The sequence below is a fragment of the Hippocampus bargibanti genome, linkage group LG05 (genome assembly GCF_051943395.1).
Source record: "Hippocampus bargibanti isolate YZ-2025 linkage group LG05, ASM5194339v1, whole genome shotgun sequence".
Lineage (NCBI taxonomy): Eukaryota > Metazoa > Chordata > Actinopteri > Syngnathiformes > Syngnathidae > Hippocampus > Hippocampus bargibanti.
In genome coordinates this window covers 7,176,606-7,194,918 of record NC_142738.1, presented here as the reverse complement: position 1 = coordinate 7,194,918, position 18,313 = coordinate 7,176,606, and the positions used below count along the sequence as shown (strand labels likewise).

General features: G+C 41.0%; 2 protein-coding genes across 4 annotated transcripts; both read left to right on the top strand.

Moving 5' to 3' along the window:
• The first annotated feature begins 3,562 nt into the window (after positions 1–3,562).
• Positions 3,563–7,261, top strand: adm2b (adrenomedullin 2b). Its single transcript, XM_088996309.1, has 2 exons — positions 3,563–4,129; positions 6,170–7,261. The coding sequence occupies exons 1-2, from the start codon at positions 4,038–4,040 to the stop codon at positions 6,513–6,515; spliced, it is 438 nt and encodes a 145-aa protein (XP_088852435.1). The 5' UTR covers positions 3,563–4,037; the 3' UTR covers positions 6,516–7,261.
• A 1,475-nt stretch (positions 7,262–8,736) lies between these two features.
• On the top strand, positions 8,737–18,273 carry miox (myo-inositol oxygenase). 3 transcript variants are annotated; one of them, XM_088996030.1, is made up of 10 exons: positions 8,737–8,796; positions 9,130–9,204; positions 14,795–14,875; positions 15,824–15,986; positions 16,090–16,157; positions 16,407–16,516; positions 16,704–16,771; positions 17,346–17,395; positions 17,515–17,578; positions 18,133–18,273. In XM_088996030.1, the coding sequence occupies exons 1-10, from the start codon at positions 8,779–8,781 to the stop codon at positions 18,156–18,158; spliced, it is 723 nt and encodes a 240-aa protein (XP_088852156.1). In that variant the 5' UTR covers positions 8,737–8,778; the 3' UTR covers positions 18,159–18,273. The 3 variants fall into 3 exon arrangements, with proteins under 3 accessions (XP_088852156.1, XP_088852155.1, XP_088852158.1); XM_088996029.1 differs by having other exon boundaries at positions 17,466–17,578; XM_088996032.1 differs by having other exon boundaries at positions 16,653–16,771; positions 17,466–17,578.
• The last annotated feature ends 40 nt before the right edge of the window (positions 18,274–18,313 follow it).

Below are 18,313 nucleotides of genomic sequence, written 5' to 3'. Positions count from 1 at the left end.
AGGAACAAAAACATTGGTTTAAAAATTCATTTCTTTATAGATATCATTTAATCTTAAAGTGCATTACTATATTTTGGATACCAAATTATTGTTATAGTTTTGTGCTGTTGTAGAATCATTGGGATCCGGTGTAATGCATATATGTGAATGATAAAAGTAAATTGCACATTTGCTCATGAAATAAAATGTGTAACAGGAATGTTCATTAAAGGACAACCGACGTCACTTTTTTTGTTTTTTAACCGACACCAGAAAAATGTTTTATAGCATCTAAAACACCCAAAACACGCAGTATATTTTTAGTCAAATGCAAAACACCAATAAAAATGACTTAAAGTGTCCAAAATCTGCAAAAAATTGAGCTGCGAATTGGGCATTTTCAGTAAGTCCCGCCCCCAGTTCGTGACATCACGCCAAGACGTCTTGCATTGCTGGAGAATAAAAACAATGGCTTCAGATTCCGAGAAGATGCTTTCTTGTTACACATCCAGTTATGAATATGATTCAAATAGTTCTGAAGAGGAAAGCATACATGTTTGCAATCGATTGAAGAATTTATTCCGTGTCATTTTGAGGCATACGGGCGGAGGGGGCGGGGGGATGTCTCACCCAAAAAGAGGCAATAATATGGCCACCGAGCTGTGAGGAATGAATCAGTCGGTTTCCACAGGCTGATACATTCCTTCCATGGAGCTTGACTCCCTCTGCTGGCAGCTTTTGGATGTAACACAAGGGTTTCAAAAAGACAGTACAGCAAAATACATTGTTGTGATGGAAAGATGCTACAATGCGTCTTTTTTACGGTCAGGAGGTGGTCCTTTTCTGACGTCACGTGAGGACTCGTCACCAACTTAAAAACAAGACTTCCTGAATGTTCAGAGCGAGTCTTAAAATGTAAAATATAGCTATATGCGGTGGTATCTTATTAAAATACGCCCAGTAGAAGTCATTTGAAGCCATTTTACAAATTATGAACACAACTTGTCCGGAGACGTCGGTTGTCCTTTAAGATAAAACTTTTAAATTATACAGTGCATGCATCTTGACCATCTTTCAAATGCGATTCAACTCACCTTGATGCGCGGTTCATGATATGAGCCCGGTTTTGTGCTAAGCGTGTTCAGGTGTTGTTCGAGGGACTTGTAGGACACAGTCACAAAGCCTGCCTCCTCATCCTCTTGCTCCCTCCTCAATCATACTTTGGAAGCAAAAAAAACAAAACAAATGATTCCAGCTGCTCTCACTTTTAAAAGAGCACTCTCACAAGTCATTGTATTTAACACAAGAAATTCCTCAAGTTAGAAGTCACTTGGGGAAAACGGCGGTTGGTTTATCATCACTTCCTCCTGTGTGATAAAGGGCATCTTGTAACTCTATTCAGCCGTCATGTGTGCGCTGCTGCCGGCGTGGATGTGTCTTCTCTTCGGGTTGCTGCCCCTGGAAATTCATACTGGAGCGCAGTTGAGCCAGAATGTCCAGAGTACCAGATACAGGTAAAACTTTTCAGCTCTTACCATAGCTACTAAAAAGGAGCTTGAGGGGCAGCTTTGATAAGGACTATTTTATTTTTTTAATATGGGCACCTACTGTAGCTGTGATGTAAACGTGACTTCGAGCAAATGGGAAGCATTATTATCTTGTTGTATTTTAATAATTTTATCGGTAAATATGTATTTTGAGTAGACCAAATGACAAAAAAAAAACACACAAACAAACAAAAAAAAGTAACAGACTAGTAAACGATACCTGAATTAAATTAGGAGCCCCAAAATAGTTTTCCCAATGGTGCCTTTTCCATATTTTAGTGAGTGGAGCAACTATTTGAGAATGATTATTTTCTTAGTGATCTTGGTATTTTTTTTTGTAATTTTGTGCACCAACGAAGAGCATCGTTATGTTAAAAAAATGAAATGCACGAAAACCTATACTATAGTTTATAAATTATATATATATATTCACATATATACAATTATGTACACACATTTTTTTCGGCCACAATATATATATATATATATATATATATATATATATATATATATATATATATATATATATATATATATATATATATATATATAAATTAATATTATGTATTAATATTTTGTTTTTTTTAATTTAAAATAAAATAGTAATTTGTGGCCGAAAAAAATGTGTGTACATAATTGTATATATGTGAATATATATATAATATATATATATATACATATATACATATATATATATGTGACATTTATGGCCGTCAACTTACAACTTCTTATTACAGTAAAGTCTCGTTATATCGATATCGGATATATCGATAGTCCCGGTTATATCGATACTATTTCTATGCACGCACGGAGAAAATTACATGCAAACAGGGTCGGATATATCGATAGTCCCGGTTATATCGATATTTTTTCGGACTCCCTTGAATATCAATATAACGAGACTTTACTGTATGTGCGACCATCTTACCTCATTTTGTATTTGACTTTTATTTTAGTTTAGTAATATATAAATAAATTAATAACAAAAAATAACATAAAAATAATTTGTTTTTTTAATTACAAAAAAATTGTAATTTGTGGCGGAAAAAAATGTGTGTACATATTTGTATATATGTGAATATATATATAATATATAAACCATGCATTTCATTTTTTACTTCTAAAATTGCATCCCAACTGTGACTCCACTTGTTCACATTTTAGGGCATTACAGGAGTTGTGTTATCATGCCAACAAAGATGGCCGATGAGGATGTCATCAATAGCTTTTGTAATACAGTCAGACTCGCAGTGGAGCACAGTTGTGAGAATGAGGAATAAGGTCATTCCTTTCAGCGGCCCAGAGGTGAGACGGAGGTGAGGGTGATTTAGCGAGATTTGGGACAAGGAGATGTGTTTAGTTGAGATGCTGTCTTGCGGTCAAAAAGCCCCCTAGTGAGATGAGGTAGACTACACGTTTGTTTATGTGTCTGTCATCAATAAGTAATCATGTAATTTCATTGAAAAGGAGAATATTTATGACTGGAAAAATCTGTTACTGTTTTATTTTATTGTTGCACGGTGAGACCTTGTTCTCCAGCTATTACATAAGGTGAAAAAAAACGAGCTTCATAAAAGTTTACGCAGCTGGGGGTCCACCAATGAACAGCGGCTGGTGGGAAAGAGGAGGATGAAAGTGAGTGTGACGAATGTAACACAATACTGTCACTGACAACAACCACAGTAGAGCGCAATAAAGAGGAAGTTAAACATGGAGCTATCTCCTTGACGAACAAAGGATGAAGCACAGTGAAAGGATGAGACATTATCAGGAAGTCGCGTCAAATTTGGGGGTATTTTGATGTTTAAAGGACAACTGACGCCTCCGGACAAGTTGTGTCCATAATTTGTAAAATTGCTTCAAATGACTTTTACTGAGCGTATTTTACAAAGATTCCACAGCATATAGCTAAATTTTACGTTTTAAGACTCGCACTGAATATTCAGCAAGTCTTGTTTTCGAGTTGATGACGATGCCTGACGTGACGTCACGTCTGGAACGCCCCTGACCGAGAAAGCGACACACAATGCATTTTGAGTACTTTGTTTGGTCTGAAAACTTCGTGTTGATGGCAAAATTAGAAGGAAAACACATAAATAACGCAATGGTGAATTGTTGTGTTGCACCAAGACTACTATTTGATACTAGCTGACACAAATTCCTAGCAGACAAATCAGCCCATTTCCAAAGGAGCTTAGGCGCCATCTTGTGCATTTTTTGGGATGCTACATTGGAGTCCTGATGGCTCGAATTGATACGGAAGGACTTCTTAAATCCCTTGCAAACATTTATGCTTTCCTTTTCAGAACTATTTGAATCATATTCATAACTGGATGAATAACAAGAAAGCATCTTCTCCGAATTTGAAGCCCTTGTTTTGATTCTAGAGCAAGGCAAAGACATGTTGGCGTGACGTCAAAAAGCTATCAAACCAGCTAAACAGAACACAACTGATGAGGAACTAGATAAAATTATCACAGACAAAGCACCTACAAGGGATCATTCCTCAAGATGGTGAAAGAAGGTTATGTTCCTTATCAAGTGTTTAATGCTGATGAAACCGGCCACTCCATTCTATCAAGCCATCAACGACCATCACAAAGGTAAATAAAACAACTTTATTATACAGTACAGTTTATTTCTGTAATTATAATACCATAGCACATTTATTATCCATAAAATAAGGTATATTTTGCGTAGTTGTAAGGCTTAGAAAATTAGAAAGTAGAAAATTATGTTTTATGGAGACCTGGGAACGAATTATTCTCATTTTCATGGTTTCCTATGGAAAATCCATTTTCGGGATACACACTTTTCGCCTTACACACTTTGTTTGGGAACCAATTAAGTTCGCAAGCCAAGGTATCACTGTACAATAATTCGCACCTGCGTCACTGCTTCGTTTTGCTTTGGGAAATGGCGGCTCACTAAGTATTTAGCGCGATTCAATAAACAGATGACTAAATGTTAACACTGAGAAGTTGTATTCATTTCAAACTGAAAATCTGATCTTCCTTGTCACCGCTGTGAAACCCAGAAATGCCCTGAAAGAAAAGGCACAAGAATGGGAAGAGAAAAAGTTCCGTGTCGGAGTATTGTGCTGGTAGGCAAGATAAAAAAAAAAAAAAAAAAAAAAAAAAAAAAGTACGGTACTGTACTTGAAAATCTCTTTTCAGAATAAGTGGTCAAGCCTTTTAACAGACATTTTTGGGGGAGGGAGAAAGGGGGTTTCTTGCGCAACCCTCTAATGAAGATAAGAAAACCTTTACTTGGCGCACAATGGAGAAATTCCCAGTTCACAGTAGCAAAAAGGATAAAAGGGAGAAGTAAATGCCAATTATAAAATACAAATATGAGCATATTTAACTCATTTATTGCCAGACGTGCAAAAATGTCCACTCCAGTGCCAGGGTTTTTGTCATTGTCACTTGAATTCCAGGACCCACAGAATTTGAGTTTTAGGACTACATAAACATTCAATGCAGCATTCAAAACCTTAGACTCTCTTCTTTCATCAGAAAAAAAGAGTTAATTCCTAAATGATATGGGTCTCGAGTTATATGAGTGAAATGAGGGCAGCTGTCCTAAATACAATGCAATACATACATATTGGTTTACATAGCGCTTTAAAAACAGCAGAAGCTTGAACAAAGCGCTAACATGGAAAAAAATGGAAAAGCAGCCCCCTTGTAGAAAAGAAAAACATTGCCAGAGGCCATGGCCAGCGCTTTATCAGCACTCAAGCATGAAAACCCAAAAACTCGAACAAATTCGGGAATGGCGCTCTACGTCATATTTTCAAGTCCCGAATAAATCCGTGAATGGCAGTGAATGAATTCAACATTGCTTAAAAAGTTCTGATCTTGACATACCCTAGCTCTTAAAAGACAACCGACGTCACTTTTTTGTTTCTTAACTGACATCAGAAAAAAAAGTGTTTCATGCTGATGAAACCGGCCATTCCATTCCATCAAGCCATCAACGACCATCACAAAGGTAAATAAAATGACTATTATATAGTACAGTTTACAATTATAGTTTACAGTACAGTCTTTAATTATCATACCTTTAATTTTTAATATTATATCACATTTATTATACATAAAATAAGGTATATTTTGCAACTTTATTATATAGTAGAGTTTATTTCTGTAATTATAATGCCATAGCACATTTATTATCCATAAAATAAGGTATATTTTGCATAGTTTTAAGGCTTAGAAAATTAGAAAGTAGAAAATTATGTTTTATGGGGACCTGGGAACGGATTATTCTCATTTCAATAGTTTCCCATGGAAATTTATTTTTTGGGATACACACTTTTCGCTTTGTAAGCCAAGGTATCACTTTGTAAGCCAAGGTATCACTGTATATTAGAAAAATAGATTTTAGTTAAATGTTTTTTTTATTTGGAATTTAGAAATATCATGCTGCAATGAATGACACAAGGGGGCCAACTGGCCCCATTTCTTAATTTCCCAATTTCCCAGATGAATCCCTGGACATGCCTTGCGAATTTTGTATTGATGGGTTTTGTATTGACTGGTGTTGTGGGATGATATATTTTAAAACCTTTAACAACCCGTGAGGCTTTGTGTTTGGCGTAAGCAAATTGAACAAAACGTTCTTTTGTGCTTTCCTAGATCATCCAAACACATGGCATTGCCTACGTCCGATGACGCCATTGCCCCTGATGACACAGTCACCGTGGCAGAGAATCGTTTTATGTGGCGGGTCCTCAGAATGAAAGAACCTTGCCCGAGTTGGTATGAAACGAAGCAGGAAGCGCGGCCAATTATACGGGGTCGGTCCCGAGGACGTCGCCACGCTAAACATCGAAGAACTCACGGGCGCATGATGAGGGCAGGCTGTGTATTGGGCACCTGCCAGGTGCAGAACCTCAGCCATCGCCTCTATCAGCTGATTGGACGCAGCGGCAGGCATGACTCCTCCCCCATCGACTCTCGTAGTCCTCACAGCTACGGCTGAGACTTTCACTATGTCTCTTTGGGATATCGTTAGTCATCATAGGTTGGCATTTCATTTTAGGTGACCTTAATCGCCCGCAGAAAAACTTAACCTGAGACTGTAAAGTGTCCTTGGGACTTTTGAAAGGCGCTTGTAAATGAAATGTACTATTATTCTTATTATTAATTTGACCTCAAAACTCTTAATGCACATGTTCAACTGTTCGGCGTATCAGTACTTTATGCCATACTTGTTCTTTAACAAGAAGATGAATGGTAAAATTCACAAAAACACACACACACACACACACACACACACACACACACACATACATACACACTATTTGTGTGCTTAAAGGACTTTGAAGTTCTGTTTGTGATGCAATGTAAGGAACACAGCGTTGTCATCAAATGGTGAGTCGTTGTTTTTGCTTTTTTGAATGTTGCTGTGCTGATTACCATTTTGTGTTTGGGAGCCTTTTACTGAGCGGGTTGCTTGTTCTGTAGCTCGATTTGATATTTTTTGTTGTTTTAGATTATTTAATCTCAGGTTGTACCTTTGACTTTGTAACAACCAACTAATCAAGGGAATTGAATTCCAAACTAATCTAGCCAATGTATTTTTTTACTGGAAGTTTTACTGAATGATTTTGTGATATTTGTGGTCAAAACTGACAAGGCAAGCACTGTATTGATTGTCATATCGGGGGTGACTTTTAAAGCGCTGTTATTTAACTTTCAAATACATTCCTGTTATGAAAGAGGTTATTTTTTTCCCTTTCCTTTTTCACAAAGCGCTAGCGTTATGTCATAAACACAAGTCAACTCTGTGTACGTGATATGCGCGTGTTTTGGTTTCTACATCTTGTTTTGAGTTACAATGCGATTGCTTGTAAATTGATAATAGCAACATTCATAATCGGCATGGGGAAATACTCTCAATTTCACACGCGCACACGCGCGCACAAGGTAATTCCAAAGTTACTGGCACGATATTTGTTCACTTTTATTGTGTCCATGCTGCGCACACAGTAGATTGGTTTGCACAAGGGACACGGATGACGAAAACAAGTACAAACAAGACGTAACGGGGAATAACAAACGTACGAGGAAACAAAACAAAATCTAATCTAAACAAACACAGAATCACCGGCGTCAATCTGATTTTTATATATATATAGATTTTTTTTTTTTGCAAAAAGCACCTTTGCCTGGTTTTATGTTTCTCTAAAATAAATAAATAAATGAATCAATAAATACATTAATAAATAGACAGCTAGCTACCAAGACACCCAGCTAGCTACCCAGACACCCAGCTCGCTACCCAGACACCGAGCTCGCTACCCAGACACCTAGCTCGCTACCCAGACACCTAGCTCACTACCCAGATACTTAGCTCGCTACCCAGACACCCAGCTCGCTACCAAGTCACCCAGCTCGCTACCAAGTCACCCAGCTAGCTACCCAGATACCCAGCTAGCTACCCAGACACCTAGCTAGCTACCCAGACACCTAGCTAGCTACCCAGACACCTAGCTAGCTACCCAGACACCTAGCTAGCTACCAAGACACCTAGCTAGCTACCAAGACAACGAGCTCGCTACCAAGACACCGAGCTCGCTACCCAGACACCTAGCTCGCTACCCAGACACCCAGCTCGCTACCAAGTCACACAGCTAGCTACTCAGACACCTAGCTAGCTACCTCGACACCTAGCTAGCTACCCCGACACCTAGCTAGGTACACAGACACCAAGCTAGCTACCCAGACACCTAGCTAGGTACCCAGACACCGAGCTATCCACCCAGACAGACAGATAGATTAATAAATAAACAAATAAATCGCATTTAATGGTTTTGGGCTACCTTTACTATGTCTACTGTGATAAATCACACTCAATTGACTTGCTCAGACACGAGTGAAATGAAGTCCCCTAAAAACTTTGTTGGGCCTGCATTTGATCATTTCTTATCCATTTATTTCTGGGTTGATTTTGTTTTGGAGTCTTGACAGATGCCTGTGTGGCTAACTCCACTGTGAGTGGTGCGGTTGTTGTTGCCGGTCAGCGTGTAAAGTCAAACTTTAAAAAGGAAAACAATAACCAAGCACTTCTCAATTGGTGAACATAGGGTAACGTGGGCACGATTACATAAACACACAAAAGGTCAAGGTTGAGCACATACATCCGGTTAGGGTCACCCAAGTCTAGTTAATGTGTGACCGGACACGAGCGGACGTAACATATAAATTGGCGCAACAACAACATTATCTTGTCATTTGCAAGCATGAGCGTCATTAACTTGGTAAGTGGGCATCTTCACGCACAAAATACTCTAAATCAGGGGTCTCAAACTCCGGTCCTCGAGGGCCTTAATCCTACATGTTTTCCATGTCCCCCTGTTGCAATGCACCTGAGGCTGTGCAAATTTCCCCATTGTGGGACGAATAAAGGTTTTCTGATTCTGATTCTGTGTGGCAACAGGTGTGTTGCAACAAGGAGACTTGGAAAACATGTAGGACTACGGCCCTCGATGACCAGAGTTTGAGACCCCTGCTCTAAATAAATCAAAACAAATCACTATATGTTATATAATTGTAAATGAATTCTTTTTTTTGTTTTGTTTTTATACCTGCAGGATCCAGACCCGTATCTGGCTGCTCAGCCAAACCTGACATCTAAATCCAAAGGGAAAGATTTTCGAAATTTTGAGGCAAGTTCGACAAATTAGACAACACGATGTTCTCAGTGTGGTACATTCACGTACCAAGATAGAAATTGAACAGATTTAATGATTGGACAACATTAAAAAATGTACAAGGGCACTACCTACTGCACTGATAATGTCAAAATTGACGTATTCACTGCCAGACGATGTGCAAAAATGTGTCCATTATAGTACCAGGGTTTTTGTCATTGTTACTCAAATTGAAAGACCCAAAGAATATTAAAGGACAACCGACTCCATTTTTTTGTTTCCTAACTGACATCAGAAAAATGTTTTATAGCATCTAAAATACGCAAAACACGCAGGCTGATATTTTTAGCCAAATGCCAAACACCAATAAAAATGAGTTAAAGTGTCCCAAAAGTACTTCAAAATGACCCCGGAGATGCCGAGATTCAGAAGGTACCGCCCCCTTGTTCGTGACGTCACGCCAAGACGTCTTGCCTTGCTCGAGAATCAAAACAATGGCTTCAGATTCGGAGAAGATGCCTTCTTGTTATCATGTTATCTTGTCATCCAGTTATGAATATGATTCAAATAGTTCTGAAGAGGAAAGCATAAATGTTTGCAATCGATTAAAGAAGTCCTTCCGTCTCATTTTGAGGCGTCTGGACTCTAATGTAGCATCCCAGAAAATGCATAAGATGGTGCCGAAGCTCCGTTGGAAATAGGCTGATTTGTCTGCTGGGAATTTGTGTCAACTGGTATCAAATAGTAGTCTTGGTGCAACTCTCTTGGCAGTCCATCGAAGTCGAGGATGACGTCGCTTCCATTGCTTTGTGGGGTATTGGACAGTGGTTATTGGCGCTGGCGGCGATGCCACTGTAGGTGACTATGAAGCCCGATTCTGGAGCCGCAAATCCTGCCACATTCAGGACATGTGAGGCCAGGACCGGGCTGGCGAGGCGGCACTGAAGCAGCACAAAGGTGTCTTTGCTCGTGCCGCACGATCCTCCTCTGTGTGCGCTTGTCTTCAAGTTGTGTCACCCCTTCGTGGCATAAGGAGCGCCACAGTGGCCTGTTCGCTGCAGCAGACTCCAGATCGCTGGGCTTGATGTTGCAGTTCTTTAGAGTCTGTTTAAGCTGGTCTTTGTATCGCAGCTTAGGACCACCAGGCTTCCTCTTCGCTGACAAGAGTTGTCCATAAAGCACCTGTCGAGGCAAGCGGCAGCTAGGCATCCGGATGACATGTCCAACCCACCGAAGTTGCCTCTTTGCCAGTATGGCCTCGATACTGGTGGAGGCAGTGCGTTGAAGGATGTCGGTGTGTGGAACACGATCCTGCCAGGTGATGCCAAGGATTCGTTGGAGGCACCTGATGTGGAATGCATCAAGGCGTCTCACATGGCGTCGATAGATGGTCCAGGCTTCTGCGCCATATAGCAGCGTGGACACACACACTGCTTGGTAGACTGCGACTTTTGTTGGAGTTCTTAAGTGGTTGTTTTCGAACACACGAGTACGCAATCTGCCAAAAGCTTTGGAGGCTTGATGGATGCGGGCCTGGACGTCATCGTCAATTAGACAGGAGGGTGTTAGAATGCTGCCGAGGTAGCTGAATTGTTGGACAACCTTGAGGGGTGTGCCACTGAGGGTGAACGCTGGGGTTGGAGAACTCTCTTTTGCCATGACCTCCGTTTTGGTTACATTGATCACGAGACCGAGTGATCGGTAGACGGAGGACATGGTATCAAGGGCATTTTGCATGGCAGCTGGGCTGTGGGCCAGCAGAGCACAATCATCTGCATACTGTAGCTCGTGGATGCCGCTGATCAGGGTCTTGGTCTTGGCCTGTAGGCGTCTGATGTTAAACAGGTTACCATCCAGGCGGAATTGGATTTGTACGCCGCCACCTTCCTGGATGGACTTATGGAAGAGGAGCGTAGCTGCCGTCAGGAACAGGTTGAATATAGCAGGGGCCAGTACACAGCCCTGCTTCACCCCGACTTCCACAGGGAACGGGGAAGATTGCTGGCCACCAACAAGTACAGTTGCTTGCATGCCGCTGTGGAACTGTTTTAGGATGCCGAGAAATTTGGAGGGGACGCCAAATTTCTGCAGTATGGTCCAGAGAATGTCACGGTTAACTGTGTCAAATGCCTTTGTAAGGTCAATGAAGGTGATATAGAGGTCCTTATTTTGTTCCTTGCATTTCTCCTGAACTTGGCGCGCAGCGAAGATCATGTCCAGAGTGCTTCGATCCTTCCTGAAGCCGCATTGTGTCTCTGGGAGGATGTCTTCGGTAATGTGCGATGTAAGACGGAACAGCATTACTTTTGCAAGAATCTTGCCAGCAACAGAAAGTAGGGAGATGCCACGGCTGTTGCCGCAGACTGACTTGTCCCCCTTCCTTTTGTAAATGGTGACAATGTTGCTGTCTTTCCATTCCTGAGGAAGTGTCCCGTTTTGCCAGATGTTGCAGATGAGGTGGTAAAGCTTCCGTGTCAGGAGATAACCGCCGCTCTTGAAGACCTCAGCTGGAAGTCCATCAGGGCCAGGGCTTTTGTTGTTTTTAAGGCTCCGGATTGCAGAGAGGACCTCTGTGAACTGAGGAGGTTCATCAAGGGAGGGAACTGTTGGAAGCTCTGGGAGGGAGTCAAGGACAGATGTGTCTGAAGGGTTTACTTGGTTGAGCAGGGAGTCAAAGTGCTCTGCCCAGCGCTCAAGTATTAGCTGTTTGTCCTTCAGTAGTACAGAACCGTCTGCAGATTTAACTGGGACAATGTGTTGTCTTCGTGGGCCGTGCAGGGATTTTACAGCATCATAGAAGGCGTGTGTGTTGTTGTTGTCTGCATGCCTCTGGATTTCTTGGGCCTTGCTGAGCCACCACTTGTTCTCCATCATCCTCAGCTGTTTCTGTGTTTCACCACGGATGGCCTTGTAGTGAGAGAGGAGAAGTGGAGAATGAGGGTTGGAGAGAAGTGTGGTATGGGCTTTGCGCTTGGCTTCCAGAAGCTCCTGTATGGCAGCTGAGCTGTTATCGAACCAGTCTTGATGACGTTTCTGAGTGAAGCCGATGGTCTCAGAGGCAGCTTGATGAATTGTTGTCCTCAATTTTTTCCACCTGCTTTCAACATCAAGGTCACCGTTACTGGTGTCGTTGTCCAGGCTGGCAAGTCCCTCTGCCAGCTTGTGGCGGTAGCTGGCTGCACATTCTGGGGACTCCAGGGCCCTGGTGTTAAGACGCCTTTGGGGCTGCTGTTTCTTATGAGGAGGTCGAATTCTCAGCTTGAGCCTGGACTTGATCAGTCGATGATCAGTCCAGCATTCAGCCCCACGCATGGCCCGCGTGATGCAGACATCATTTTGGTCTCGTTGCCTTGTGATGATGTAGTCCAGTAAGTGCCAATGTTTGGACCTGGGGTGCATCCATGATGTGATGTATTTCTTTTTCAGCTGAAAGATGGTGTTAGTTACAATCAACTGATGCTCAGAGCACAGAGTGAGGAGTCGGAGGCCATTGCTGTTTATTTTCCCCGTCCCGTGTCTTCCGATTACTTGTTTCCAGAGCCTGGCATCAGTACCTACTCGGGCATTGAAGTCACCCATCAGAACAAGTTTATCAGAGACAGGGATTTTGGATATGGTAGCATCCAGGGACTCGTAGAAGGCATCTTTGGTGTTATCGTCAGCATCCAAGGTGGGAGCATAGGCGCTGATTAAAGTTGCGAAGCGACCTTTTACCAGGGGAATACGCCAGGTCATAAGCCGTTCACTGATGCCTTGGGGGGACTCGGGGATGTTACTGAGTAAGCTGCTTTTCACAGCAAAGCCAACTCCATGGAGTCTTCGCTCATTCTCTGGGAGACCCTTCCAGAAGAAGGTGTAACCTTCACCAACTTCTGTGAGTGAATCCTCGCCTGAGAACCGAGTCTCACTGAGTGCGCCAATATCGATGTTGTACCTCCTTAGCTCATGTGCGATGAGGGCAGTTCGTCTTCGAGGTCTCTCCATCCCGTCTCGAGCATCGAGGAGGGTGCGAACATTCCAGGAAGCCAGGTTCATAGTCATGGGTTTGATTATATTTCGTTTTCGACCGCAGAGGGGGGATGCCTTGGTGGCTGCGGTGGGCCACCCAGGTGTGGTGGAACAAGCAATGTTTAGGTCACCTTTTCTAGACCCTTCCCCTATAAGGGGTGAGCAGTGCGGACCCTGAATAGGGCTGCTCAGACGCACAGGATGCTGCCGAAGGATAATGTTGCTCCATCCCATCTTCGCAACGACCATCAATCCTGTACCGCCCCTGTGTAGGAATCAAGCTAGAAGCTTCCAGTCACATCCATGACCTGCCCCCGTCACTTTATCCTATCGCCAGTGGACTTATATGGTGGAAGCTGAAACCTGCGCTACTAGTGGATTTAGTGTGAGGGACGGGGCGCGCAATTCCTTCCCCCACATACTTGGCCGCACTCACTGTATTCCAGTGGCAAGAGTGAAGACTCGAGACGACCTTCAGGTGAGTGCGGTTGCAAGGGGCTGCCGGTGGTCCGATCTGTTGGACTCCGCCTACGCCTACCCCTGGGTGCGGATTTGGGATCACTCTTTGTCTGGCCTCTACCCTCCGACCTGTTCGGCTTGGGTGACCCTGCCAGGAGTACAAGACTCCAGCCGACATAGCTCTCGGGGTCACGGAGACGCGCAAAGTGCCTCACCACGATAAGGTGGTGATCCCAGTCGAGGCAACTGGTATCAAATAGTAGTCTTGGTGCAACACACAACGATTCACCATTGCGTTATGTGTTTTCCTTCTAATTTCACAATCAACACAAAGTTTTCAGACCAAACAAAGTACTCAAAATGCATTGTGTGTCGCTTTCTCGGTCAGGGGCGTTCCAGACGTGACATCACGTCAGGCATCGTCATCAACTCCAAAACAAGACTTGCTGAATATTCAGTGCGAGTCTTAAAACGTAAAATATAGCTATATGCGTGGAGTCTTTGTAAAATACGCTCAGTAGAAGTCATTTGAAGTGATTTTACACATTATGGACACAATTTGTCCGGAGGCGTCGGTTGTCCTTTAAGTTGAAGGACTCCATAAACATTCAATTCAGCGTAAGAAACCTTAGACTGTTTTCTTTCATCAGAAAAAAAGAGTTAATTCCTCAGTTATTTGGGTCTGGAGTTATCTGAGCTTGAAATGAGGGTGGCTGTACAAAATACAATACGTACATATTGATTTATTTAGTGTTTTAACAACAGCTGAAGCTGTAACAAAGTGCTAACATGGACAAAATTCAAATGCTGCCCCCTCGTGGAAGGTAAAAATATTGCCAGAGGCCGATATAGCGCTGGTCAGACATCTCCAGCACGAAAAACCAAAACCCGAACAAATTCGGGAATGGCGTTTCACGTCATATTATCAATTCCCAAATAAATCCGGGAATGGCAGTGAATCTGTCAATAAAAAAATATTAATGTATTATAATTTCATTTTTGTTTTAAGATTGAGTTTTTGTTACACGTTTAATTACATTTTTCCCCCCCGAATTAAAATCTCAGTTGCTATATTACATTAGAAAAGCGTTACATTTTACTGACAATTTTGCAACCCCGTTGCGTTTACACATTTCAGACGGGGAGTGTTGCCGATCATGTGTACAACACATACAAGCTGATGCACACGAAGCAGAACGTGGACTTTGTCAAATGGAAGGTGAAAGCGCACGTCACCAACAAACATTCTCTAAATCCAACTTCTGTATATTTTTTTGGGGAGGGATCGATTACAAAGTGGTCACCAAGATAAGACATTGGTTGACTATACTACTCACACATCTTGAAAGGATCGCAGGCTGTTTTTGCACTTTGCTAATGCTATTCTTTTCATTAAACAACACTCTTAATTTGCACGCATCTAGTGGACTTCATAATAAGAATAAGAATAAGAATAATAATAAGTAGAAGAAGAATAAAAGAAGAATAAAAAGAATAAAAAGAACAAAAAGAATAAAAAGAAGAAGAATAAAATAAGAATAAAAAGAACAAGAAGAAAAAGAAAAAGATAAAAATAAAAAGAAAGAAAAAGAAAGAAAGAGAAAAATAAAAAGAAAGAATAAAGAAAAAGAAAAAAGAGAAAAAGAAAGAAAAAGAAAAAGAAAGAAAAAGAACATTAAAAAGAAAGAAAAATAAGAAAGAAAAAGAAAAAGAAAGAAAAAGGAAAAGAAAAAAAGAAAAATGAAAAAGAAAAAGAAAAAGAAAAAGAAAAAGAAAAAGAAAAAGAAAAAAAGAAAAATTAAAAAATGAAAAAGAAAAATAAAGAAAAAGAAAAAGGATAAGGAAAAGGAAAAGGAAAATGAAAAGAAAAAGAAAAAGAAAAAGAAAAAGAAAAGATTTTAAGCGTCTTTCAAAGCTCTCAAGGACACTTTACAGTCACAGACAAGCATAGGTACTATAATAAATAAAATATAATCACAAATACAATGCAATACATAAAATACAATTATAAATAGAAACGAGAGAGAGAGCTACACAGAAAATGCAATTTTAAATCGGTGGTTTCCTCGCCTTCACTTGGGCATTTTGAGTTTTTGAGGTTTCAATTACGAAGACAAGAACCGAAATAAATCAAAGGTTCCGATACCTTTGGGGCTTTTCCCTGCAGCACTTGCAATGGAGCGGCTGCTGCCACGCCGAAATGTCCATGATGGACGCCGTCATGTCTCTGGATCAGCTGGTGGACGAGTCCGATCCAGACGTGGACTTTGCCAACTCCTTCCATGCCTTCCAGACGGCCGAGGGCATCCGTAACGAGCACCCAGACAAAGGTGCGTGACGAAAAACAGCTTGGTGTTCAAATCCATCGAAATGTGACGCTTAGCTACAAGAAACAAATGAACAGTGTGTTATTTTCTTTTTTTTTTTCCTTAGACTGGTTCCAGCTAGTCGGTCTGATTCATGATGTTGGGAAGGTCATGGCGCTGTGGGGGGAACCTCAGGTAAAACGTTATTATAATTTGTATGAATCTTTACTGACACAGTTTGTAAGATAAGGTGTTTGTAAGTTGAGGTCTCACTGTATAAGAAATTTTTTTGAAAATACACCATTCATGGGGGTATTTTCAAACGTTACGCCTGATACATCGGAAAATACTGTACTCTCAATGTGTATTTTTTTTAAGCGAAAATGATGAAGACACTCTCATAATTGACTCGCAACATTTTTTGTGTGCATGGAAAATTCACAGTGGGCCGTGGTGGGTGACACATTTCCAGTGGGCTGCGCGTTTCAAAACTCCATTGTGTTCCGAGACAGCACCTTCCAGGATAACCCGGACGACAAAAATCCCAGCTACAAGTAGATATTCGCCCGTTAAAGTTGACACTTAAACGCATGATTGGTCATTGACGTTTTAAGGGGGAAAACTGATGGTGCTCGTGAAGTACAGCAATTTTTGTATGCTCTTGCTAAATGTATTCCTGCTTAATACGAGACTCATCATTTTGTTAAAGTTACGGTACTTTTCACGCATTGTTTTCATCAGCTCTAAATATGGAATCTATAAGCCAAATTGTGGGCTCGACAATGTGCTTTTGTCCTGGGGTCACGATGGTGAGTACATTTATTCAAAATAAAATAATAATAATACAGTTCATTTCTAAGCGCTTTTCAAAACTCAAGGTCACTACAATCATAAGATAAGTCTTTCTGTGGGTGAGCAACGGCTGCCAAGCGTGCCAGCGTTCACTCAACCCGGAAGTAACTAAAATAGCTAGAAAGCTAGCTAACTAGCTAATAGATAGCTATCGCGATAGCTAACCATATAGCTAATAGATAGATAGCTAGATAGCCAGCTAGATAGCTAAATTATGTTTTAAATCATTTTTGAAAGAGTTCTGCCATTACAAATATATTAAATATACATTAAAAAAACATTCTTAAGGGCTGCCACTGAAAACCTAAAATTTCAATCAAGTTCATTTATAGCAGTAAATATAATTTATAGCCCTCAACACCCCCCCCCCCCAAATTATAAAACAGACCCAGTTGTCTCAACACAAAATGGCCTCCTGAGATAATTTGAGTTTCATATTCGCATTATGATATTTCCTCTGCATTTAACTTGATTTAACTGATAGAATTACAGTAAACATTCCAAGTGTACTTCATGTCTTGTGTGCCTCAGAGTACCTTTACCGCATTCTCCAGTTCAACAAGTGCAGCATCCCTGAGGAGGTGAGTCATCTTTCCTCGAGGCCACATGCCGACTTAATATCGCCCTGTGATTTGCGTGCCGTCCACGCAGGGCCTCAACATGATCCGCTACCATTCCTTCTACCCTTGGCACTCCCAAGGTGACTACATGTACCTGTGCAATGACAAAGACCTGCGAATGCTGCCTTGGGTTAATGAGTTTAAGTGAGTGACACACAATTTGTTTGAATTGTCTCTCCAAGTCCAATGATAACACATACAGATTCGTTCGAAATTAAGAAATTGAGAAATAAAATACTTCCTATTATCACATGATGACTATGAGACAAACAGTTTATAGTTTAAGGTCACAAAAACAAAGTCAGCAGCCGAAAAATAAAAAAAAATGCAACCGGTACTTTTCGACTGCTTAACATGTATACCAATATCCTTGTTAAAAAAAAAAAATATATATATATATATATATATATATATATATATATATATATATATATATATATATATATATATATATATATATATATATATATATATATATAAAATCACATGCGCGCACACACACACACACACACACACACACACACACACACACACACACACACACACACACACACACACACACACACACACACACACACACACACACACACACACACACACACACACACACACACACACACACACACACATAATTACTCTATTGGAGCCTATAACTTTGAGCCTAACTGTATATTTGTACTTGCTGGTGTTCCTTGCAGTAAATTTGACCTCTACACAAAAGTAGCTGAGCTGCCTGACGTGAAGAAGCTGTGCCCATACTACCAGTCACTGATCGACAAATACTGTCCAGGAATACTGAAATGGTGAAATTGCACCACAACGAAAGCCATTCATTCACCATCAAACAGCCCATTATGAATTTTCAATAAGTAGTAGCTG